This window comes from Astyanax mexicanus, chromosome 3 (genome assembly GCF_023375975.1).
Source record: "Astyanax mexicanus isolate ESR-SI-001 chromosome 3, AstMex3_surface, whole genome shotgun sequence".
Taxonomy (NCBI): Eukaryota; Metazoa; Chordata; class Actinopteri; order Characiformes; family Acestrorhamphidae; genus Astyanax; species Astyanax mexicanus.
This window is the reverse complement of record NC_064410.1, coordinates 4,415,084-4,436,114: the sequence shown is the minus strand read 5'-3', so window position 1 is coordinate 4,436,114 and position 21,031 is coordinate 4,415,084. Positions and strand designations below refer to the sequence as shown.

General features: G+C 37.5%; 1 protein-coding gene across 2 annotated transcripts in view; it reads left to right on the top strand.

Annotated features, from left to right (window-relative positions):
* col5a3a (collagen, type V, alpha 3a) overlaps positions 1–21,031 on the top strand; it is a 142,209-nt gene that overhangs the window by 67,400 nt on the left and 53,778 nt on the right. For both annotated transcript variants that reach the window (XM_049476060.1, XM_049476059.1), the window contains 9 exons: positions 5,340–5,393; positions 6,557–6,610; positions 9,496–9,540; positions 13,443–13,496; positions 14,792–14,836; positions 15,450–15,503; positions 15,602–15,646; positions 17,335–17,388; positions 17,710–17,754. In XM_049476060.1, coding sequence (XP_049332017.1) covers positions 5,340–5,393; positions 6,557–6,610; positions 9,496–9,540; positions 13,443–13,496; positions 14,792–14,836; positions 15,450–15,503; positions 15,602–15,646; positions 17,335–17,388; positions 17,710–17,754 — 450 coding nt within the window. The remainder of the gene's footprint in view (positions 1–5,339; positions 5,394–6,556; positions 6,611–9,495; positions 9,541–13,442; positions 13,497–14,791; positions 14,837–15,449; positions 15,504–15,601; positions 15,647–17,334; positions 17,389–17,709; positions 17,755–21,031) is intronic.

Here is a 21,031-nt window from a genome sequence, read left to right as displayed (position 1 = left end):
TCCACATTACTATAGTAATGTTTTTAACTCTACACATACTGGAAACCTTCATGGCGGTGTGGCGATTTGAGTCTCTGTGGGTGGTAAGGCCAGGCATGTGCTGGTCAGTGTTGGTCTGGCGTGTGATTGGAGGGCTGGAACAGCTACAGTGGAAGCTTAATGCTTTTTTACACTTGTAGAATCCGCCTCTGGCTACGTAGAGCTGGAGAGGAGAATAGAGAGAGTTCAGACCGGTCCAGCTGCAGGACAGGATCAGTAAATAAAGCCCCGCCCCCTCTCACAGCGACCGAGCCCGTCAGCGGTGGTCCGTCAGGAGAATTCACCGGGTCTTCTTCTGTCCTCTGAACTCTGAAAACGAACGCTGCCTTCCACCCACAGACCCACAACAGATGGAGGCCCAGATCCACAGAGACCCTGCATCAAAACTCAGCCGCTGTGTGTGTGTGGTGTGTGTGTGTGTGTGGTGTGTGTGAGGGAACTAATGAAAAGCAAGTGACAGTGAGAAAGCAGAACTGGCTGAAGTTCAGTTAAAGAGCCCGTATATCATACGTTTCTTGCCATTTTATTACTAAACAATATTTTATGTAAACTAAATCAACATTTAACGTATTTATTGAACACTGAACCTTTAAAAACATCCCAGCAGATAATCCAAAAAAAAAGAAAAAACACAATATTAGTAAAACTGCTTAGTGAAACTTTTTTTGCCACTTTTGTGTGAATAATTACAAAATAATTACTGTATTTTTTGCATTTCTACAAGGTGCACCGGATTTTAAGGCACATTATGCGTTAACACTAGCAAGGAACAGGGGTCTCGCCATGTTTTCCTTCTGTGGCTAATGCTAATGCTGCTCCAGCAGTGCCAACCAGGGTTAACAGCAGGCTATAGGCTAATAATACTCACCTTTGAAGGGCGAAAAGAGCTAGCGCTTAGCGTGGTTAGCGGCTAATGCTAATACTGCTCCAGCCTCGGTACTGGAGAGCTAAACTGGAGCTCCTACATTATAATGCTGCACTTGAGCGGATTGGCTCTACTGGAAAAAATAATATATAATGCATAAGGTGCAACAGATTATGAGGCTCACTGACATTTTTGGGAAAATGTAAAAATTTTAAGTGCTTTATAAGCGCTTTATAATGCGAAAAATACAGTAGGTGTTAGGTGCCAGGTCTTTGGCACATGTCAGGGTCAAATATTCCTGATTTGATCATAAAATTCCACAGCAACCTCAAAAAAATAGAATATTATTTAAGACCAATTGGTACTTTAAGGCAGTACTGTGGGCAGTGTGCTCAAATCCTGCTGGAAAATGAAATCCGCATCTCCATAAAAGTTGTCAGTAGCAGAGGAAAGCATGAAGTGCTGTAAGATTTTGATAAAGAAATGTATTAATTGTTATTAATTTTGTTGTATTTACTTTAAAAATATCAGTTTAGTCATTTAATGTTTAATGTTTTCTTCTAAATGTAAAAGTTAAATGAATAAATAACAGAAATGTTAATGCTGACTAATGGAAAAGTATCTAGTAGTAAGATCTGAGGTTTAGTAGTATACATGAATGTGGAATCACTATTTGGTACATAGAAGGTCATTGGCGTAGGAACCGGGGGGGATGGGATTATTGTCCCCCCCCAAAAATAAAATAATTTCGCTCAGATCAGCTGTACTATTAATGAGGAGACAGGTGACCGCTGAGTAAATGGGAAATCTCTTAACGCCAATCACGAAGCCGGTTCAGGAATTAAGTTTCGCCTCTCAATAGAAACAGCCAATCAGCTTGCTGGTTTTGCGGCGTGCGCAGGAGAGTGTGGGGTAGCCCCTCCCCCGCTGTGAGATTAAGCAGCGCAATCAGAATGCAGCAGCTGATTTTAAACCTGGTATGAATATACAGCGATTTTTCTAACAGAAAGGTAACAATAGGCTAACCATGTAAACCATGTAAACTGCTATGTTTCTGATAGCTGGTTAAAAATGCACTGATCAAAACATACCAACTCTGCGCTTAATAAAATACAGCCTGTGACAGTCAGTTAGCTTAACTTTGGAATTAGCTTAGTTTAAGAAAAACAAAACTATATAATGTTCAGCTTACCCTGTACCTGACTAGCTAATAACTATTTAATTTTCATTCATTTACATTACATTACATTACATTACATTACATTACATTACATTTGGCAGACGCTTTTGTCCAAAGCGACTTACAATAGTCAAGTACAATGTAAAATAAGTTTAAAGGTAAAACATCTTTGGATAGGGATAAAAGGAGGACAAAGGGGAGTAATAGGATAGAGGAGTGAAGGAGGGGAAGAAGGAAATGAGGTTAGAAGTAGTTAGTGTGTTAGAGGTGTTAAGAGAGTAAGTGCTCTTTGAAGAGCTCTGTCTTCAGGAGTTTCTTAAAGATAGTGAGAGATTCTCCTGATCTGGTAGTAGAAGGTAGTTAGTTAGAGGTGTTAGGAGAGTAAGTGCTCTTTGAAGAGCTCTGTCTTCAGGAGTTTCTTAAAGATAGTGAGAGATTCTCCTGATCTGGTAGTAGAAGGTAGTTAGTTAGAGGTGTTAGGAGAGTAAGTGCTCTTTAAAGAGCTCTGTCTTCAGGAGTTTCTTAAAGATAGCGAGAGATTCTCCTGATCTTTTAGATAACTAGATATCTAGTCAGCTAGAAGCTGGATGTAGGGGATAGACAGAATTTAGTACAACACTTTACGTTGGTCGTTTAAAGCAGTTTTTTAACCCTGATCACTGCCCTTAAAATTGTGTTTTCCACCAGATCCAACTGATTAGCTAATAAACAGTCCTTTACTGAGTTTACCTGTTAAAATCTCTTAGCCCCCTATGGATCATAAATCAATCATTATGTATATCCAGCAGTGTATTAGACACATCATACCATCACTTACTTTATTATGTGCATTTAAAGCAGAGGAGGCTCTGCAATATGCAGAACAGTGGGAGTATGCAATAGAATATGTAAGAACAGGGTTAAGAAACACTGATCTAATCTGACTTCTGTTCATTTGTAGTTTACAGTAAGAACACATGTCCTGACGTCTAACGTTTATATTAACTTCTGACAAAAATCCCTATGAAACGTAAAGTTCCATTCTTTTTCATAAAAGGACACCATCATACGAAGTGTTTTCAGTAGAAACAATTAAAAGCGTGGGACACAATGCTAGTCAGTTTGAGGAAAATGTAAATATACAACATACAATACATACTTAATAATAATAATAATAATCAAATCTGTTGTATTATTTTAAATATTAGCTGATAACCGATCCTGTTTTGTCATATGTATATAATTCAGACCTTTAACGTATATTTTTTTCTAGCAACAGTAAATGTAATGTGGAGTAACATGTTTAGGTTGTAAAATTACCTTTATTTGGATGTAACTAATAATAAATACAGAATACAGAAAAAAAGGATTATTTAGGATTAAAAGTAATTCCGCAAATGAAACTATAGGGTGGGCTTTGGTTCATATTAGCAAATGTGTCCCCCCCCCCCCCCAATATCAAACCCGCTCCTACGCCCTTGTAGAAGGTCATTGTTTCCCTTACTATTTATGTGTTATAACCGCTTATTAATGGTTTATAACCTAATTAATAACATTTATAAACAATTTATAAACCCTATGTATGTATATAGGAGCCTTATTTTAAAGTGGTAACCATAAAGAAAAGGTGGTGGCTTTTATACTGGTTATATCGATATCGGAATTGTATCGTATTGACTAAAAATAATAAATATACATTAATATAGATTTCTGCTATATTGCTATATCATCCAGCCCTAAATATCACTAATTGTGGTCCACAAATGGGTAATAGTGACAGTGCTTGGCGTATTAAAAGCAATTATTAACTCGCAGAGCGTAAGAGGTTAATGGTACAGTAGTTAACACAGCCTGTTTGATTTTAAGCAATGAAAATAATGGAAAATGCGCCTATTTTCCACATAAAATCGAACCTTTTCTCTCTTTGTTTTCCTCTCCTCCCGCTGTGTGTATAACTCGTCAAGCTAATTGCGCTGTGTGAGGCGCTATGTGGCATCCTCTGTTTGTTTTTCCACATGACCTTCATTGTGTAGGTGTCTGTGATTTGTTCCAGCGTGTTCTTTTAAACTGATTTTGAAAGCAACCTCGAGGTGGTTTGGTTGGTAAATATACAAATGCAGCCAAACATATAAATATTGCATTACAAATGTCATGCACAGCGTGGACGTCTGAGACAGAAATATAGCACCCGAGGGCTTTTGCTGTGTGTGTACACTATACAGTATGTTTCTTTGGTGCATGTGTCTTTGGTAACACTTCCTATGAACCCTGTATTTATAATGCATTATAAATGCATTCATAATGCATTATATGACATGCATAATATCTTATAATGACTGTAATAAGCCTGTATAATTGCTCATTACAAGTACTTACAGCAACATTCATAACACATCATAAACTACAAGTATAAGGGTTTATAAAGAAACTATAATGCCTAGAATAATGGCTTATAATATCTGTTCATATGATGCACTTGTAATGCACTTTAACACATTATAAAGCCTTGTATACAGTCATTACTGTATTACTATAAGTGAAGTGAGTTTTTGTGTAAAAAGTACATTTTATTATGCCTCACTGTAATGTCTTATAGAGCATTATGAGTGCTCTTTACTGACATTAAGTGGAGTGTTTTTTTATATGCATTTTAAACGTGAAGTAAATTTTATCATGCCTTACTGTAATGTCTTATAGAGCATTATTAGTGCTCTATACTGGCTTTAAGTGAAGTGAGTTTTTTTTTAAATGTCTACAGTGAGGCATAATAACATTTACTTGTTTTCATTTAAAACACATTTAAGACACACTTCACTTAAAGCCAATAAAGAGCACTCATAATGCTCTATGAGACATTACAGTGAGGCATAATAAAAATAACTTCACATTAAAAAAAAAGCATATGAAAATACTAATGCATTATACCAAAATATACCAAATCTGTGTTCTTGTGCATTACGACACTACATTGTACAATGTTCTTATGAACAGATATTATAAGGCAGATATTATACACTGTTTCTTTATAAACCCTTATACTTGTAGGTTATAATGTGTCACTGTAAGTACTCATGAGCAATTATACAGGCTTATTACAGTCATTATAAGGTATTATGCATGTGATATAATGCATTATAAATGCATTCATAAGGCATTATGAATACAGGGTTCCTGGGAAATGTCACCGTTTCTTTCAGTGTGTCTATTCAGTGTGTGTCTCTGTGCCGACCCGCACATACTACACATCTTGCTCATGCGTCTCTATCTCTCACGCAGGGTGACAGAGGCTTTGATGGACTACCAGGGCTTCCAGGGAACAAAGGACACCGAGTGAGTGGAGAACACAGCGCCTCCTTAATCAAATCCTACAGCCCAGCTCAGCCAAGCGCATCTGTTTAGCGGCAAGATGCCTGCGCATCCAGACCCACCGCTTCCCAGATATCTTTCATCTCATTCACTACACACTAGTACATCTTATTTTTTACTAAATCAATATATTATATAGATGTATTAAACACAGAGTGATCTATTTTAAACGTTTATTTATTTTATTGTTGATGATTATGGCTTAAAGCCAATGAAAACCCAAAAATCAGTATTTCCAGTAGACCAGTTGGTACTTTTGGCAGTGTCAAGTCCTTGGCAGTGTGCCAAGTCCTGCTGGAAAATGAAATCCGAATCTCCATAAAAGTTGTCAGAAGCAGAGGGAAGGAGCATGAAGTGCTGTAAGATTTTGTGGGAAAACAAAACTGCACTGACTTTAGACTTGATAATAAAACACAGTGGATCAACACCAGCAGATGACAGACATGTCTCTTTATCCAAACCATCACTGATTGGTGGAAGCTTCACACTAGACCTCGAGCAGTTTGGACTGTGTGTCTCTCCACTCTTCCTCCAGACTCTGCTCCCTTGATTTACAAATGAAATGTAAAATTTACTGATGATCAGTGATGGTTTGTTTGGAGAGTCATGTCTGTCATCTGCTGGTGTTGATCCACTGTGTTTTATTATCAAGTCTAAAGTCAGTGCAGTTTTGTTTTCCCACAAAATCTCACAGCACTTCATGCTTCCCTCTGCTACTGACAACTTTTATGGAGATGCGGATTTCATTTTCCAGCAGGACTTGGCACACTGCCCACATTGCCAAAAGTACCAATTGGCCTTGTATAATATTCTAATTTTCTGAGACGCTGATTTTTGGGTTTTCATTGGCTGTAAGTCATAATCATCAACAATCCAAGAAATAAACACTTAAAATAGATCACTCTGTGTGTTTAATACATCTACATAATATAATGTATGAGTTTCACATTTTGAACTGAATTACTGAAATAAATAACTTTTCATTGTTATTCCAATTTTTTTGAGATGCACTAGTACTGTGTACTGAAAGTGCTGTTTTTATTTATTTTTTTATTCAGGTGATCTGTTTAGAGTGTGATTTATTTAAACTGTGTGTGTGTGTGTGTTTGTGTGTGTGTGCGCTTCAGGGCGAAAGAGGAAAACCAGGACTGCACGGTCCGGTTGGAGAGCCTGGTGAAAAGGTGATAGATTTTTCACATTCATTCATTTTTTAGTTTTTAATACTAATGCTTATTTAAATATATAATTCTATATATATATATATATATATATATATATATATATATATATATATATATATATATCATTTTTAACTCTCAATTCCGCTTTATATATTGCAGCAGTTATATTAAATACGTTTTGACAGCAGAACATAATGAGCAACCAATATATTTAAAAGAAACATATTAAACATCGTGGTTTGGATTCAGTAAACATCACAACTGTAGATATACAGGGTTAAAAATCAAGATTCCTCAAGGGTTCTTGGTAAAAACGATGGATTTTGTAGAAACTCAAAGAGCATCTAAAAGCTTAAATGGTTTAAATGGTTTTAAATTTGCCTGGTTTAAGATTTTTTTCACTATTTTGATTCTTGAAAGAAATGTTCAAAAACTGGTTTTATACACTTTCTATGAAAGTCATCTCTATAATGCTCTATAAACATATTTATAACACATTATAATGCATTCATAAGTCATTATTAACATGGCTATATATATTTATAAAACTCTATAATTCATCATAGCCATGTTTATTATTATAATGCATTAATAGCTGTATTTATAACATGTTTTACGTCAATACCAAGAAACTCAGTCCCAGCTTGTAGACTTGTATCATGACTAAAACAGCTTCCAACTTATAAACACACCCTCAATAATCCTATAGATATATTTTTAACCACACATTAATTATACTTGTCTTGAATATAATTTTAATTATAGTCAATTATGTCAATGTATTATAACAGGTCTTTGTGCGCTCTAAGTAAAGTGACAGACTTTCGTTGTGGGACTAGATTTTTAATGATAGATATAAACTATTTTATCATGTATATCATAAGCATAGCTTATAATGAATTATGATCACAAGTCATAATGCTTAATAAACATGCCTATAGTGGGTTATGTTTATAACGCCTTATGAATGCATTATAATATGTTATGAATGTAGTTATAGAGTCTAATAAAGATGACATTCACAGAAAGTGTTACCGAAACATAAAGACCACCTTAAAGAATTCCAGGCTCCGCCTAATTGGGCGTTTAGTCTTTTCACTAATAAGCTCTTGAGAGATCATGCTATCCCAGGTGTAGCAGCAACGAGAGCTTATGAATGGTATGAAAGGGAACAGGAAGAACAGCGAGCAACGCTGGATCTCATTATGCAAAGTTGCGAAATGTATTCTGTAGCGATGCGTGCTGATCAAAGCTTCCGAGAGGAAGACCAAATACGAATATCTTTGCATACATAACTCCTCACCGTCGTCCTAGCCGAGCCTGAGTGCGACTGATGAATGCGTGCAACATAAACTGACGTGATGCGTGAGATTTAACCCCTTTTCTAAACTTCAGTCTAATTATTCTGTAATTTTACGCAATTTAACATAATAAAAATGCGAAAATATGTGATAATGCATTTATTAATCAGTGCAGCAGCGGCTGTGCCGAACAACTGTGTTGACATTTACACCGTTGATAACTGTCTGATCTTTTGAATTTACATGACTTAACTATGTAAATCAGATTCGCATGAATGAATTGTGCTACGTCAACACAGTTCTTGATTAAAATAAAAAAAAGGATACAGAAAGACTGCGATTGTGTTGCACCATATTTGATTCTGAAGCATATGATAATGATCAGTTTAAAGCATAGAGGACTGTATATAAAGACAGCGGAGGGTTTTAAAAGGGTTTTCCTCAAAGGCTCTAGATTGTGATAACTCAATAATCAATAATCAATAGTTTGATTGCTTAAAATGAATCTAAACCGAGCTTAGATTTCCAGATTTCCACTGAAGCTGGAGCACTAGGGGGTAATGCTAATGCTGCTCCAGCAGTGTTAGCCAGCCGGGTTTTAGCAGCGGGCTACAGGCTGAAAATACTCACCTCTGAACGGCCAAAGAGCAAGCACTTAGTGCGTTTAGCGGCTAATGCTAATGGCGGTCCAGCTGTGCTAGCCAGGGCTAGAAGCAAGCTACAGGCGGATGATACTCACCTCTGAATGTCCAAAGAGCTAGTGCTTAGCATGGTTTGCGGCTAATGCTAATGGTGGTCCAGCAGGGCTAGCCAGGCGGGGTTAGCAGCAGGCTACAGGCTGATAATAGTCACCTCTGAATGGCCAAAGAGGTAGCACCTAGTACGGTTAGCGGGTAATGCTAATGCTGCTCCAGCAGTGTTAGCCAGCCGGGGTTAGCAGACTGGGGTTCAATTTCAGATCTGGGTGACTACATTTAACCTACATTACACTACATTACACCTACATTAAACCTACACTACATTACATTACACCTACGTTACACTACATTACACCTATACTACATTACATTACACCTACATTAAACCTACACTACATTACACCTATACTACACTACATTACACCTACATTAAACCTACATTACACTACATTACACCTATACTACACTACATTACATCTACATTAAACCTACATTACACTACATTACACCTACATTAAACCTACATTACACTACATTACACCTATACTACACTACATTACACCTACATTAAACACATTACACTACATTACACCTACACTACACTACATTACATCTACGTTAAACCTACATTACACTACATTACACCTACATTAAACCTACATTACACTACATTACACTTACACTACACTACATTACATCTACATTAAACCTACATTACACTACATTATACCTACACAACATTACACCTACATTACATTACACCTATACTTCACTACATTAGACCTACATTAAAGCTACGTTACACTACATTAAACCATTTCTGTAATAGTTATGACCTTGTAAGTCACTCTGAATAAGAGGTAATGTATGTTATGCTGTGTTTTAGGGTACAGATGGACCTGTCGGACCAAGAGGACAACCAGGAGAACCTGTGAGTCACACACACACACACACACACACCTTATAAATGTCTAAACTCCTAAAGATTCAGATTGATTGTAGTTCCAGGAACCCTTCAAACCACCTTCAGCTGCTGCTGCTCGTGTGTTGTGTTCTAATACAGTAAAGGCATTATAATAAAATCCAGGAATTTAACCCTCTAAATCATTCTCAGCTTTTAAAGTAATACCTTCAGCATCTTCAGCAGCAGCAGTAATCTAAGAAATGAAGAAATGCAGCTACTCATTATATACACTTAAAATGAGTTAATATTTTCTTTCAGGGAGTTTTTTCCCCCCAAAAAAGAAGAATGCAAACAATAAATGTCTCTTTACAAAATTAAATATTTTAAAGAGTCCCAAAAATAATGTTTATGTACAAGAATTCTCAAAATATAAGTATTCAAAGATAGATTTATGAAAATCTCTATTGCACAAGTAAGACACAAGTTTAATATGAAATTACATTCTGTTATTGAAGCCAGAGCCAGAGGCATTAAAGTATTAAAGTCAGCCACAGTTCCCTTCTTTCTCTACACTGTAAAACCTAATAAGTTCACTAAACACAAAACTTTTGTTGTAACCGATTACCTAAGAGCGTTTAAGTTCATGTAATGTAATTTTTAAGTACAACGAACTTAACAAATAGATATACATCGATTTTCCTAAACTTATATATCTTTTTTGAAAAACTATTTTTCTCAGGTATTATATACTACATTGGATATGGTTAGAATTACATCATTAATATAATTTCTGCCAATTTGTCCAGAACACAATTTTTTTTTTTTTATATATGTATATGATTTAAAAAAAAAATACTCATAAAAAAGTAGATAAAGAAAGAAACGCTATAGAGTGAAGAGTATTGAGAGCACAGCCAACACAGAGATACTGTAACAGCTCAGAAATTGATGCTTGTTCTTATAACCTACAATATAGAGGCCAAGCTGTTAATCATACTACTGTATGTGATCTACAAGTTTATCTAAGCTAGCCCGGGGGGAATCACATCACACTGATGGTGAGTGTTAGTCAGAAACTGTTGGACACACCCAGTATGCAAACGGATTGTGCCAGAAGCCAATGGAAAAGAAGCTGCCAATGGCCAAGATGCCAAAGATCTCTGTTTGAGTGTTTTTGTGGCCACAAATGTTCAGCTGACTTAAAATAGTTGAGCGATGTTTGAAAATATACAATTTCTATGTAAAACAGGCTTAATTTATTTGAGTTTAGAAAATAGTGGGTTTACAGTGTAGTTAACAAATAAAATGATGCTTCAAGCTACAGTATTACTATGTTTAAAAGGGCTTTAGTTACTGCTATTGAAGTTTATTTCAAAAAACGAGAAGAATTTGCTGTGTGCACTGAATGGCCTCTTAAGGCCCTGTCCCACTGCGATTGCGTCTAAATATCCACTAAAGTACGTCCAAATTTCAGTGGACGCAGTTTAGTGGATATTTAGTGGATATTTAGACGCAATATGGACGTAGTTTAGTGGATATTTGGACGGCACCGTCCAAGTGGACGTAGTTTAGACGTTGCTGTCCACTTTAGACGCAAAAGTGGTTTTGGTACCTCCCAAAATTTTCGGAATAGACGGCGACTAATATGGACGTAATTTAGTGGATATTTAGACGCAGTACGGACGTATTTTAGTGGATATTTGGACGGCACGTACAGGTGGACGTCGACGTCCATAAAAATATTTTTCTGGCGTCCATCGCTTTTCCACACTTTCCAAGATGCCAGCCAAGAGGAAGGGTTCCGTTAAGACGGCCGCCGCCAAGCGATTTTCCGAGGAGGCAGTTCCAGCCCCCGAGGAGCCTCCTCCTCCCGGTCTGGTCCAGCACATGGAGGAGTTTGTTCTGCTGCTGCACCATCACTGCAAGGAATCTGTGGTCCATGGTTGTGTAGAAGAGAATAGATGTGCTCTCTCTTGTAGCTCAAGAAGAAACGATGATTCACTAGAAAAAACAACCATATATAGTTGGAAGTCGACGTCCAAAAAGTGGAAGTCGACGTCCAAAAAGTGGAAGTCGGCGTCCAACTTCAATTTAGACGGAATATGGACGTAATTTGGACGTACTGCGTTTATATTTTGGACGCAGCGCGTTCACTCAGTGGACGCAGTGTTTTCTGATAAATTTGGCGCAATCGCAGTGGGACAGGGCCTTTAGCGACAAACAACAGCCAGCATTTGTCAGTGCATTTTCACATCAATGCCTAGTGTCTATCTACCTCTTTATCCTGCCTCAGCCACTCTCCCACCCCCCCCCCCCCCGTCACCCCTCCACCCCGCCCCTCCCGGGCTGGAGGCTGATTAGCTGCGACTCCGGCTCCATTTGGGACTCTGCAGGTGAGCTGGGGGCTCAGCAGGGGGCACTGCCTCTTTAAATGCGTCACCCCGAACCGGAGCGAAAGGCAGGAGCACCACGGAGCTCTGGAGGCTAGCAGATACTGAGCTCTAATAGAGAGAGAGAGAGAGAGAGAGAGAGAGATGCGGCGGAGATAAATGAGGGGATAGAGATAGATGGGCCGGGAGATTGGTGAAGGGGGGAGATGAAATCCTGGCCTGTATGATTATATTTCCATATCAATCACCTCCCCGGAGATCACAGATGTGGCTCTGGAACAGGTGGCTTGGCCGGCGTACAAAGTCTGAGGCTGACAAAAACAAAACACACACACATTTATACACACACACACTTACACACACTTACACTCGTACACACACAGAGAACTGCAGCCCCCAGTATGTGCTGTGTAAGTGTATATATATATATATATATGTGTAAGTGTGAGAGTGTGAATCCACTTTTATATGTTGTATGTGATATCTTTTGCATGGCTGGACTTATACAAATATAGGTTTGTGACTTACTCTACTGTCAGCAGCACATATACCATAATACAAAAGGCTAAGGCTTTAAATAAAAGCTTTGATTACTATTGGCTTTACTTTGTCCCACTAAATATATGAACACAATATATAAAGAAATCAGACCTTTCTTTACAAAACGAAATATTTCAAAAATAGTTCCATAAACACTATAAACGGACCTAAAATACTTCATAGAGAAATTTATCAAAAGCTTTATTGCACAAATAAGACAGATTAAGTTTAATATCAGTTTAAAATATGATATTTTTAAAGCCATTAAAGTTACACAATTCTTCAGCCTTCTTTCTCTAGTTAACAAATCAAATGATCCTTCAAGCTACAGTATTAATATGTTTAAAAGAGCTATACGTTGCTCCTCTTGAAGTTTATTTGCACCTCATATCCAGAATTTTAGGGAGTTTGATCACTTTATCACTGAATTATTGATTCTGTACCCAAAACTGATTCTGGGCTCATCTGGGGGATAAGAGTTTTTTTTTTTTTTTTCTGAGCTGTGGATCTGTTTTCTGATTGAATAACTGCTGTTTGCTATTGTTTTTCTATTTTACTCTGATAAAAAAAAAAAACATTTTTTTCAGAGAAACATTTATACAGTGAGAAACAGCAGCAGGAGCTCCTCAGATAAAGTGCTGTTCTTATTTGACTCCACAGAGCTGAGCTGCCATTGCTGCAGTGTATTAGATTGCTGGATATAATTTACCCTCTAACACTAATACAGTATATATGCACACACATTCCAGTGTGAGGACCAGTGCAATTCTTTGCACGCACACACTCACACACACACATGCACACAAACTCATAAAATCACACACAATCAAGCTCATATTCCATATAACTGTCACATGTGACACGTGTGTGTGTGTGTGTGTGTGTGGTGTCGACATGTAAACACTGAAGTACGCAGCCCACCTGTCAAATCCTGACACCTCTGAGCCCGAACACCTTCATTAATCTTCCTCTCTGCTTCCTGTCTGTGGTCATTTGCAGGGGACCAGGGGTCTCGTGGGGCCGAGAGGACCGGCCGGACCACCCGGACAGCCTGTAAGTCAACAAACCATCGATTTCCCTCGCAGATCAATGAGCACACGCGCTGTAGGTCACGCTGCAATGAAAGGCACGTCAACAGAACAAGCAGATGAGGACAGCCACGTCCAGAGGGACACACACAAATTGATTGGCTGTTATTAGCCCATCCGTTATTATATGATATCATAAGAGCTAATAAAGTACAGTAGATCATTCTCACTCTCACTCTCGCACACGCTCAGTGCAGCCTGCTGATCCACGTCCAACAAGTGGAGCTCATGAGCAAGACTTCAGAAAAGCCATGCAAACGATTTTTGGAGTTATTTATCTGACTTTTATCAAACTTTCATTAATTTATTTTTGCTGAATCAATCCTTTCTTTTAGTAAACTTTACTTAATTTCTGCATATTATATTACCTAAGTACAATTACTCAATTTATGCAATATTATTCAAATAATTTATGATATATAATATATTATAATTCCTGAAATTTTAACATTTTTAGTTAAAACACACATAAATCACAGTGTCTCAACACGTGGATATACTTAAGCAATAATACACTCAAGGTTCATGTTATAATATGTAATATTGGCACTGCTGTGCTGCGGTCGTATAGGATCACAACAGTGCCAGTATTACACGTCATAGCACAAACCTCGAGTGTAAAATTGTGATTATACCACAGTTCCATTATGGCTGTTTATTGAAATAATTTGAGTAACAAACACTCCAACAGTTAAAATTTTAGTTCCATTGCTGCTCGGTTTATAGCTGAGCTGTATCTGTTTGGCTTGTAAGCGCTGCATCGTTGCTAGGTCACCTGTATGTGGCTGAGTAATACATGGAGAGCTTCGGTTACAGCAGCGCATTACCGGCTTGATAGCGGCACTCATAGAACACCTCTAAGCCAATCACATTGCAGGGTTGGAACTAACTGTGGTATAATGGACAGTATATTAGATCATATTAGATCATCTCACTATAGAGCAGCCTACTGAGTCAAATTCAACAAGTGGAGCTCAGATGATGATGTCTCATTTTTTCAAAAGATCGGCTAACAGCAGGGGGTGGGTCTACTTCCTGCACTAGGGAGAGGTGGGTAATTATACAGTGGTACATCTTCCTTTCAGTTACATCCTGGTGGACATATCCTTACATGGGCAGCTTTAAAAATGATCCTTTTTAATGAACTTGCTTTTTTGTCAAAACATTATGTTTCATTGCTGGTATCATTTCCAGTACAGTGAACAACCTTATATATGACCTATATATATATGTATCTGAAAGTGTGACCTCTTCTCTTAGGGCATTCAAGGTGTGGATGGATCTCAAGGACCTAAAGGCAACCTGGTAGGTTTCTTTAAAAAGTGTCTATATATGCCTGTAAATATATTTGGTGGTCTGGAAGTGAGGTGTGTTCAGGGAAATTTCAGGTGTATCGCTATCTTAGCAAAGGAGAACACAGGTGCACCACTGACTGAAAACAGCCCAGACAACAGTCAACAGTCAGATGTTCATTGCTATCTTAGCACATGCCTCAATGCATGTACAGCCCTGATTGATTTGCACACATGGACACAAACCCTTAGTGCAGCAGTGCACAAACCCATAGTGTGTGCCAATTGGCAGCTAGAGTTAAGAAATCAATATTTGGTGGAAGAACCCTGGTTGGTTTTTAATCACATTTTTTTTTTTTCATGCACGTTGGCATCATGTTCTCCTCCACAAGTCTTACACACTGCTTTTGGATAACTTTATGCTCTTTACACTCCTGGTGCAAAAAAATCAACAAGCAGTTTAGCTTGCTTTGATGGCTTGTGATCATCCATCTTCCTCTTGATTATATTCCAGAGGTTTTAAATTTGGTAAAATCAAAGAAACTCATCATTTTTAAGTGCTCTCTTATTTTTTCCAGAGCTTTATATATTTATCATAATTTATTTACTTTTCCTCCATCACATAGGGACCACAAGGAGAGCCCGGACCTCCAGGACAGCAGGGAAATCCAGGCATACAGGTACATCCATCATCACGACCATTAGCATCCACTCGAACATTAGCATAACATGCTTTTAACCCTGTCAACACTCCTCAACGCTCCTGTGTTCCTCCCAGGGCTTCCCCGGTCCTCAGGGTCCCATCGGCCTGCCTGGAGAAAAGGTAAGCTAAAGGAAAGGTGTGTTCGCCTTCATGTTCTTATGAATGGAGAAGGACTGACCTTTGACCTGTGTGATCACGGCCTCTGGAGAGTGGCTCTGAGTGGAGTGTGAGCACTCCCAGTACTCCCCGCAGAGTCCTGACAGATAGTCAATAGTTAGAGTACACGCTCAAAGCCGGCGACACACAGCCTCCGACACTAAACCCTGTTCAGAGCGAGGAATCACCTGATCACCTGGGCTTTATTAGTGAAGAGTGAGCAATGCAGCAGAGAAATATTAAATATTATATTGCATTACTTCAGGACAGAAGAAAAAACTACCTGAACTGTTGGTTACAATTGCACACTGCAAAAATCCATTGTTAAAAACTAGACAAAATATATATATATATAAACTTATATAGACATATATGCTTATATTACCCAAAAAACATATGCCAATATGTTAAGCAAATATTACAGATTTTGTGCTTTCGGTTTTTACACAAGAATCAGTATCAGCTGTGAAGCGTTGGAAACGTCCAGGTAGCTGCGCCCTTGAAATAGCAGTCCGAGCATACTTTGGCTCTTAAAGGAATGTCAAGTGACACGCTGATTGGTTTATTGCGTGTTACACACAAAAACACCCATGATTAACTCAGGGATTTAGTACATCCCTTTTTTCACGTTTTGAGCCGAACAAGGTGTACTTTTCCCATCGTTACAATAGCAAAGACACACGGACATGCCCTAAATCAAGCTGTGCACTTAATGGCTGTCAAACTTTTGCCCATTTCTGTTTTGTGTTTTTGAAATGGATAGAATACACCAGAAAAAAAAACACAGAAAAGTAGACTGAGAGGTAGACAAAACTAGACAAAATATATGTAAATGAATACATATATGCTTATATTAAACAATAAAATCTGCCAATGGAATGAGCACACTTTTCTTAGTACGATTATTTTTTAAAAAGCAATCGTTAAGTCTCAAACTGAGTGAAGTAAGACTTAAATCAACTTAAATCATGTGCAGCGTTATACAGGAGTTCTCCAGCAGTATTAGCATTAGCTGCTAACCGTGCTAAGCTAAGCTAGCCTATTGGAATTCTAATAGTAATGCAAGCGAAAATCACTAATTCTTTGCCTTAAATTTGGACACAAGGTTACCAGTAACTTGATTGTTGACTTTTTGCATGTTACGCCCAAAACACACCCACGATTAATTAAGAAAATTAGCACATGCCTTTTTCATGTTTTGAGCAGCACAAGGTGTACTTTTCCCGTCGTTACGATAGCAAAGAGAGCAAAAGAGTTACACGCCCTAAATCAAGCTGTACTGTCACACTTTAGCTTGTGTTTGTGTCTTGTATTTTTTTTTAATAACTTGATTTGTTTAAATTTGTGCTCATTTTAAATTCAAATTATGTAAACTAAGGTAAAATTCTAAAGTCTTATCAGAGAAGAAACTAAGATTTATTGGCTTAAAATTAGAAAAAAAATCACTTGCTAAGATTTATGTCTTTGCATAAAGTTAACAATACCTTCTTTTTCCTTTATTTTCTCCCCCAGTTAGCTGATCTAATTACCCCCCAAAATTTAGCTGATCAATTTACCCCCCAATTTTCAAAAAGTTGCTTTTTTAAAAGCAGGAATCAGACTCTTCTCTGCATGAACAATTAATTAACAACTGATTTCCTCTCCCTAAACAGGGTCCTCAGGGAAAGAGCGGAATGCAGGGGCTTCCTGGAATCGATGGTCCTCCAGTAAGTACATCCATCCGTTCAGCCGGTGGTCTCGCTCCGGACCGGACTGATTTACCCCTTTCTTCCAGCAGGGAGCGCCGTGGAGCGCGCCCGCTGATCCGTAAAGCCAATTTCATCACGGCCTTATGTTCTCAGCGCTTCTGAGCTTGTCTGCAGCGGCGCGGCGGCCCGGGCTGCTCAAAGGAGCGTGTTTATTGGACGGGGCCGGGTCTTATTTGGCTGTAGCTCATTAGCTTTTTCAGAGGAACAGAATGAGTCCTAATCAGCTTCCTGTCACACTGAATAACAGAATAACACCTGGCCATTCTGCTCGTCTCACAGGGTCATCCGGGACGAGAGGGACCCGCAGGAGAGAAGGGGCTTCAGGTGGGTTCACATTCACACACACTGTAAAAAAAAAAAAATGAGTAAAAGTAAGTTTCGCAAATTTCTGCATTTGCTTTTTTTTTAAAGTAAATTTAATTTCAGATAAATTTAAGTATATTCAACTCAGTTTCAAGACTTAAATATATGTTACATATAAGAGTAAATAAGTGAACTGAACTTCAGTCAATCCTTTTTTTCAGTAAACTTAACTTAATTTCTGCATACAATATTACCTAATCACAATTACTTAATTTATACATATATATATAACTTTTTTATTGCCTTTTTTACGTATCAAGGTGTACTTTTCTTGTCATTACAATAGCAAAGAGACACTGACACGCCCATAATCAAGCTGTACTGTCACACTTTTGCCTGTTTCTGTTTTGTATTTTTCTTGAATAACTTGATTGTTTAAATTTGTGCTCATTTTAAGTTCAAATGACATAAAATAAGGTTGTATTTGAAAGTCTTTTCAGAGAAGAAACTAAGATTTATTGGCTTAAATTTTGAAAATTTCACTTGCCAAGATTTATGTTTTTGCATAAAGTTAACAATACCTTCTTTTTCCTTAAAAAAAAAAACTTTCTGCATTTGCTTTTTATAAGTAAATTTAATTTCACATAAATTTAAGTGACTTCAACTCGGTTTCAAGACTTAAATGTTACATAGAGTAAATAAGTGAACTGAACTTCAGTCAATTCTTTCTTTTAGTAAACTTTACTTCATTTCTGCTTCATACAATATTACCTAATTACAATTACTTCATTTATACAATATTACTCAAATAATTTATGATACATAATATATTATAATTCCTGAAATGTAAATATTTTTAGTTAAAACACACATATTACACTGTCTTACCTTAACTTTTAGTACATTTAATATTATTTTAGTATACTAAAAAGAATGTATTTTTATAAGTAAGATATATTTTTAAAAAAGCAATCGTCTCAAAAAAAAAAGTCTCAGAATGAGTAAAGTAAGACTTACATCAAGCAAAAATCACAGATTCTTAGCCTTAAATTTAGACACAAGGATACTAGTAACTTGATTGTTGACTTTTTGCACGTTATGCCCAAAAACACACCCACGATTAATTAAGAAAATTAGTACATGCCTTTTTCACATTTCGAGCTGCACAAGGTGAGCTTTTCCCGTCGTTATGATAGCAAAGAGACACTGACACGCTCTAAATCAAGCTGTACTGTCTCTGCCTTGTATTTTTCTTGAATAAGTTGACTGTTTAAATTTGTGCTCATTTTTCAAGTTCAAATTAGGTAAATTAAGAGAAGAAACTAAGATGTTGAGATATGTGTGTAATATGTGTGTTTCAACTAAACTTTTTTTAAATCAAATTTACTCATTTTTTTTTCAGTGTAAATACAAATGAATGCATGTGCATGCATGAAAAAATGAATACATGAAAAAAAAACTACAGATACAGAAGTACTGCAGATACATGCACACACACATCTGCACACACACACACGCAGAAGCCCCTCACGCAGCTGCTCCACTCACCTAGAGACGCAGCATCCCGTCGCCGAGGAAACTCGCCGAGCCAAAAGCTGATGAGGGAAGCACCTCATCCCGCCGCATCCATCCAGCTCTCAGCGTGGAGCATTCTGCTGCAGCTGCAGCTGGCCCGTCTGCGTTACCGTCGCCTGCTAAGCTTCAGCGTTTGTGTGTGTGTGTGTATGCGCGCTCTCATGCTGTCGCGCTGTAATTGCACACTCGAAAAAATCAAAAAAAAAAAAAAAAAGAAAAGAGAAGAAATCAGGCCTCCAGCTCTACATTTCTGCATTGTCTCAGCTCAGTCGAGTGCTCGCTCGCATTCAGGCCAAGCCATTGTTTCTTGTTTCATTGTATCAGCTCATTGTCGCTTTGGCCCGCTTCGATCATAATTGCGCTCTCGTCGACGCTGAGCATCGCTGCTGGCTGTGGATGGATACAATCATCAAAACCACAACATTTATATCACTGAACATTTGTTTTATTGCAATATCGCAATACACCAAACCGTTCAAATAGAAGAATTTGCGTTTTGGAGTTTTTCCTAAATTTTTTTTTACAAAATAACAGCTTCATGGAAGTGCTATCATTGCTACTTCAGGCTCTTTTTATTATTACTGTATTCTTTTTTTTTTTTGCATTATTAAGGTGCACTTAAAATTCTTAAATTTTCCCAAAGATTGACAATGCGCCTCAAAATGCAATTAATTCGGTGCAAATTATGTATGAATTCTACCAGTCAGATTGTAAAGAGAAGAACAGCATTATAAAGGAGTTTCAGTGAAGTTTCTCCAGCACCGAGGCTGGAGCAGTATTAGCATTAGCCGCTAACTATGCTAAGCGCTAGCTCTTTCGTCATTCAGAGGGGAGTATATCAGACTGTAGTCTGCATGTTTACCATGTTAAAGCAAGCTATGTGGAACAAACCACTAGCTGATAGCAGCACTGCTAACCACGCTAAAATATTGGAAATCAAAGCTTACTGTAAATAAACAGAATAAACAGCTTTACTCACCTAAATAAGCAAGTTTTCAGGGGAGAAATCTGTGTAGATTAACATCCAGCGCTTGTCTGACTTTGAAAGAAAAGGGTCTTTTTAAGAATAACAGTTTCGTTTACTTGTTTACTGCAGAGAAATAAATTTGAAGGGAAACATGGCAACATCCTTGTTCCTTACTAGTGTCGCTTAAGATGCGCCCTATAGTATGGTGTGCCTTATGTAGGACAATAGAAAATAGACATTTTATTGTTGATAGTGCACCTTATAATTCGGCACGCTTTATAGTCCATAAAATACAGTAGTCTTCCACAATGCCAGTTATGTATCTCTTAGCTTGTCCAGAAATGCACGTGTAGAGCATACTCTTGTATATTTAAAGAGACATAGTATTTAACATCACAGGCTGATTTAAAAACAGTAATAAACATCAGCTCATCAGAAGCCCACTTCTGTTGTTTTCTGTACAGCTCTGAAATAAAATTAGAGACCAATTCAGTTTCTGAATCAGTTTCTCTGATTTTACTGTTTATAGGTTTATATTTGAGTAAAATGAACATTGTTGTTTTATTCTATAAACTACAGTCAACTACAGATTTCTCCCAAATTCCACATCAAAATATTCTCATTTGGAGCATTTATTTGCAGAAAATGAGAAATGGCTGAAATATCAAAAAAGATGTAAAAAGCTTCCAGACCTCAAATAATGCAGAGAAAACAAGTTCATAAAGTTTTAAAGAGTTCAGAAATTAATATTTGGTG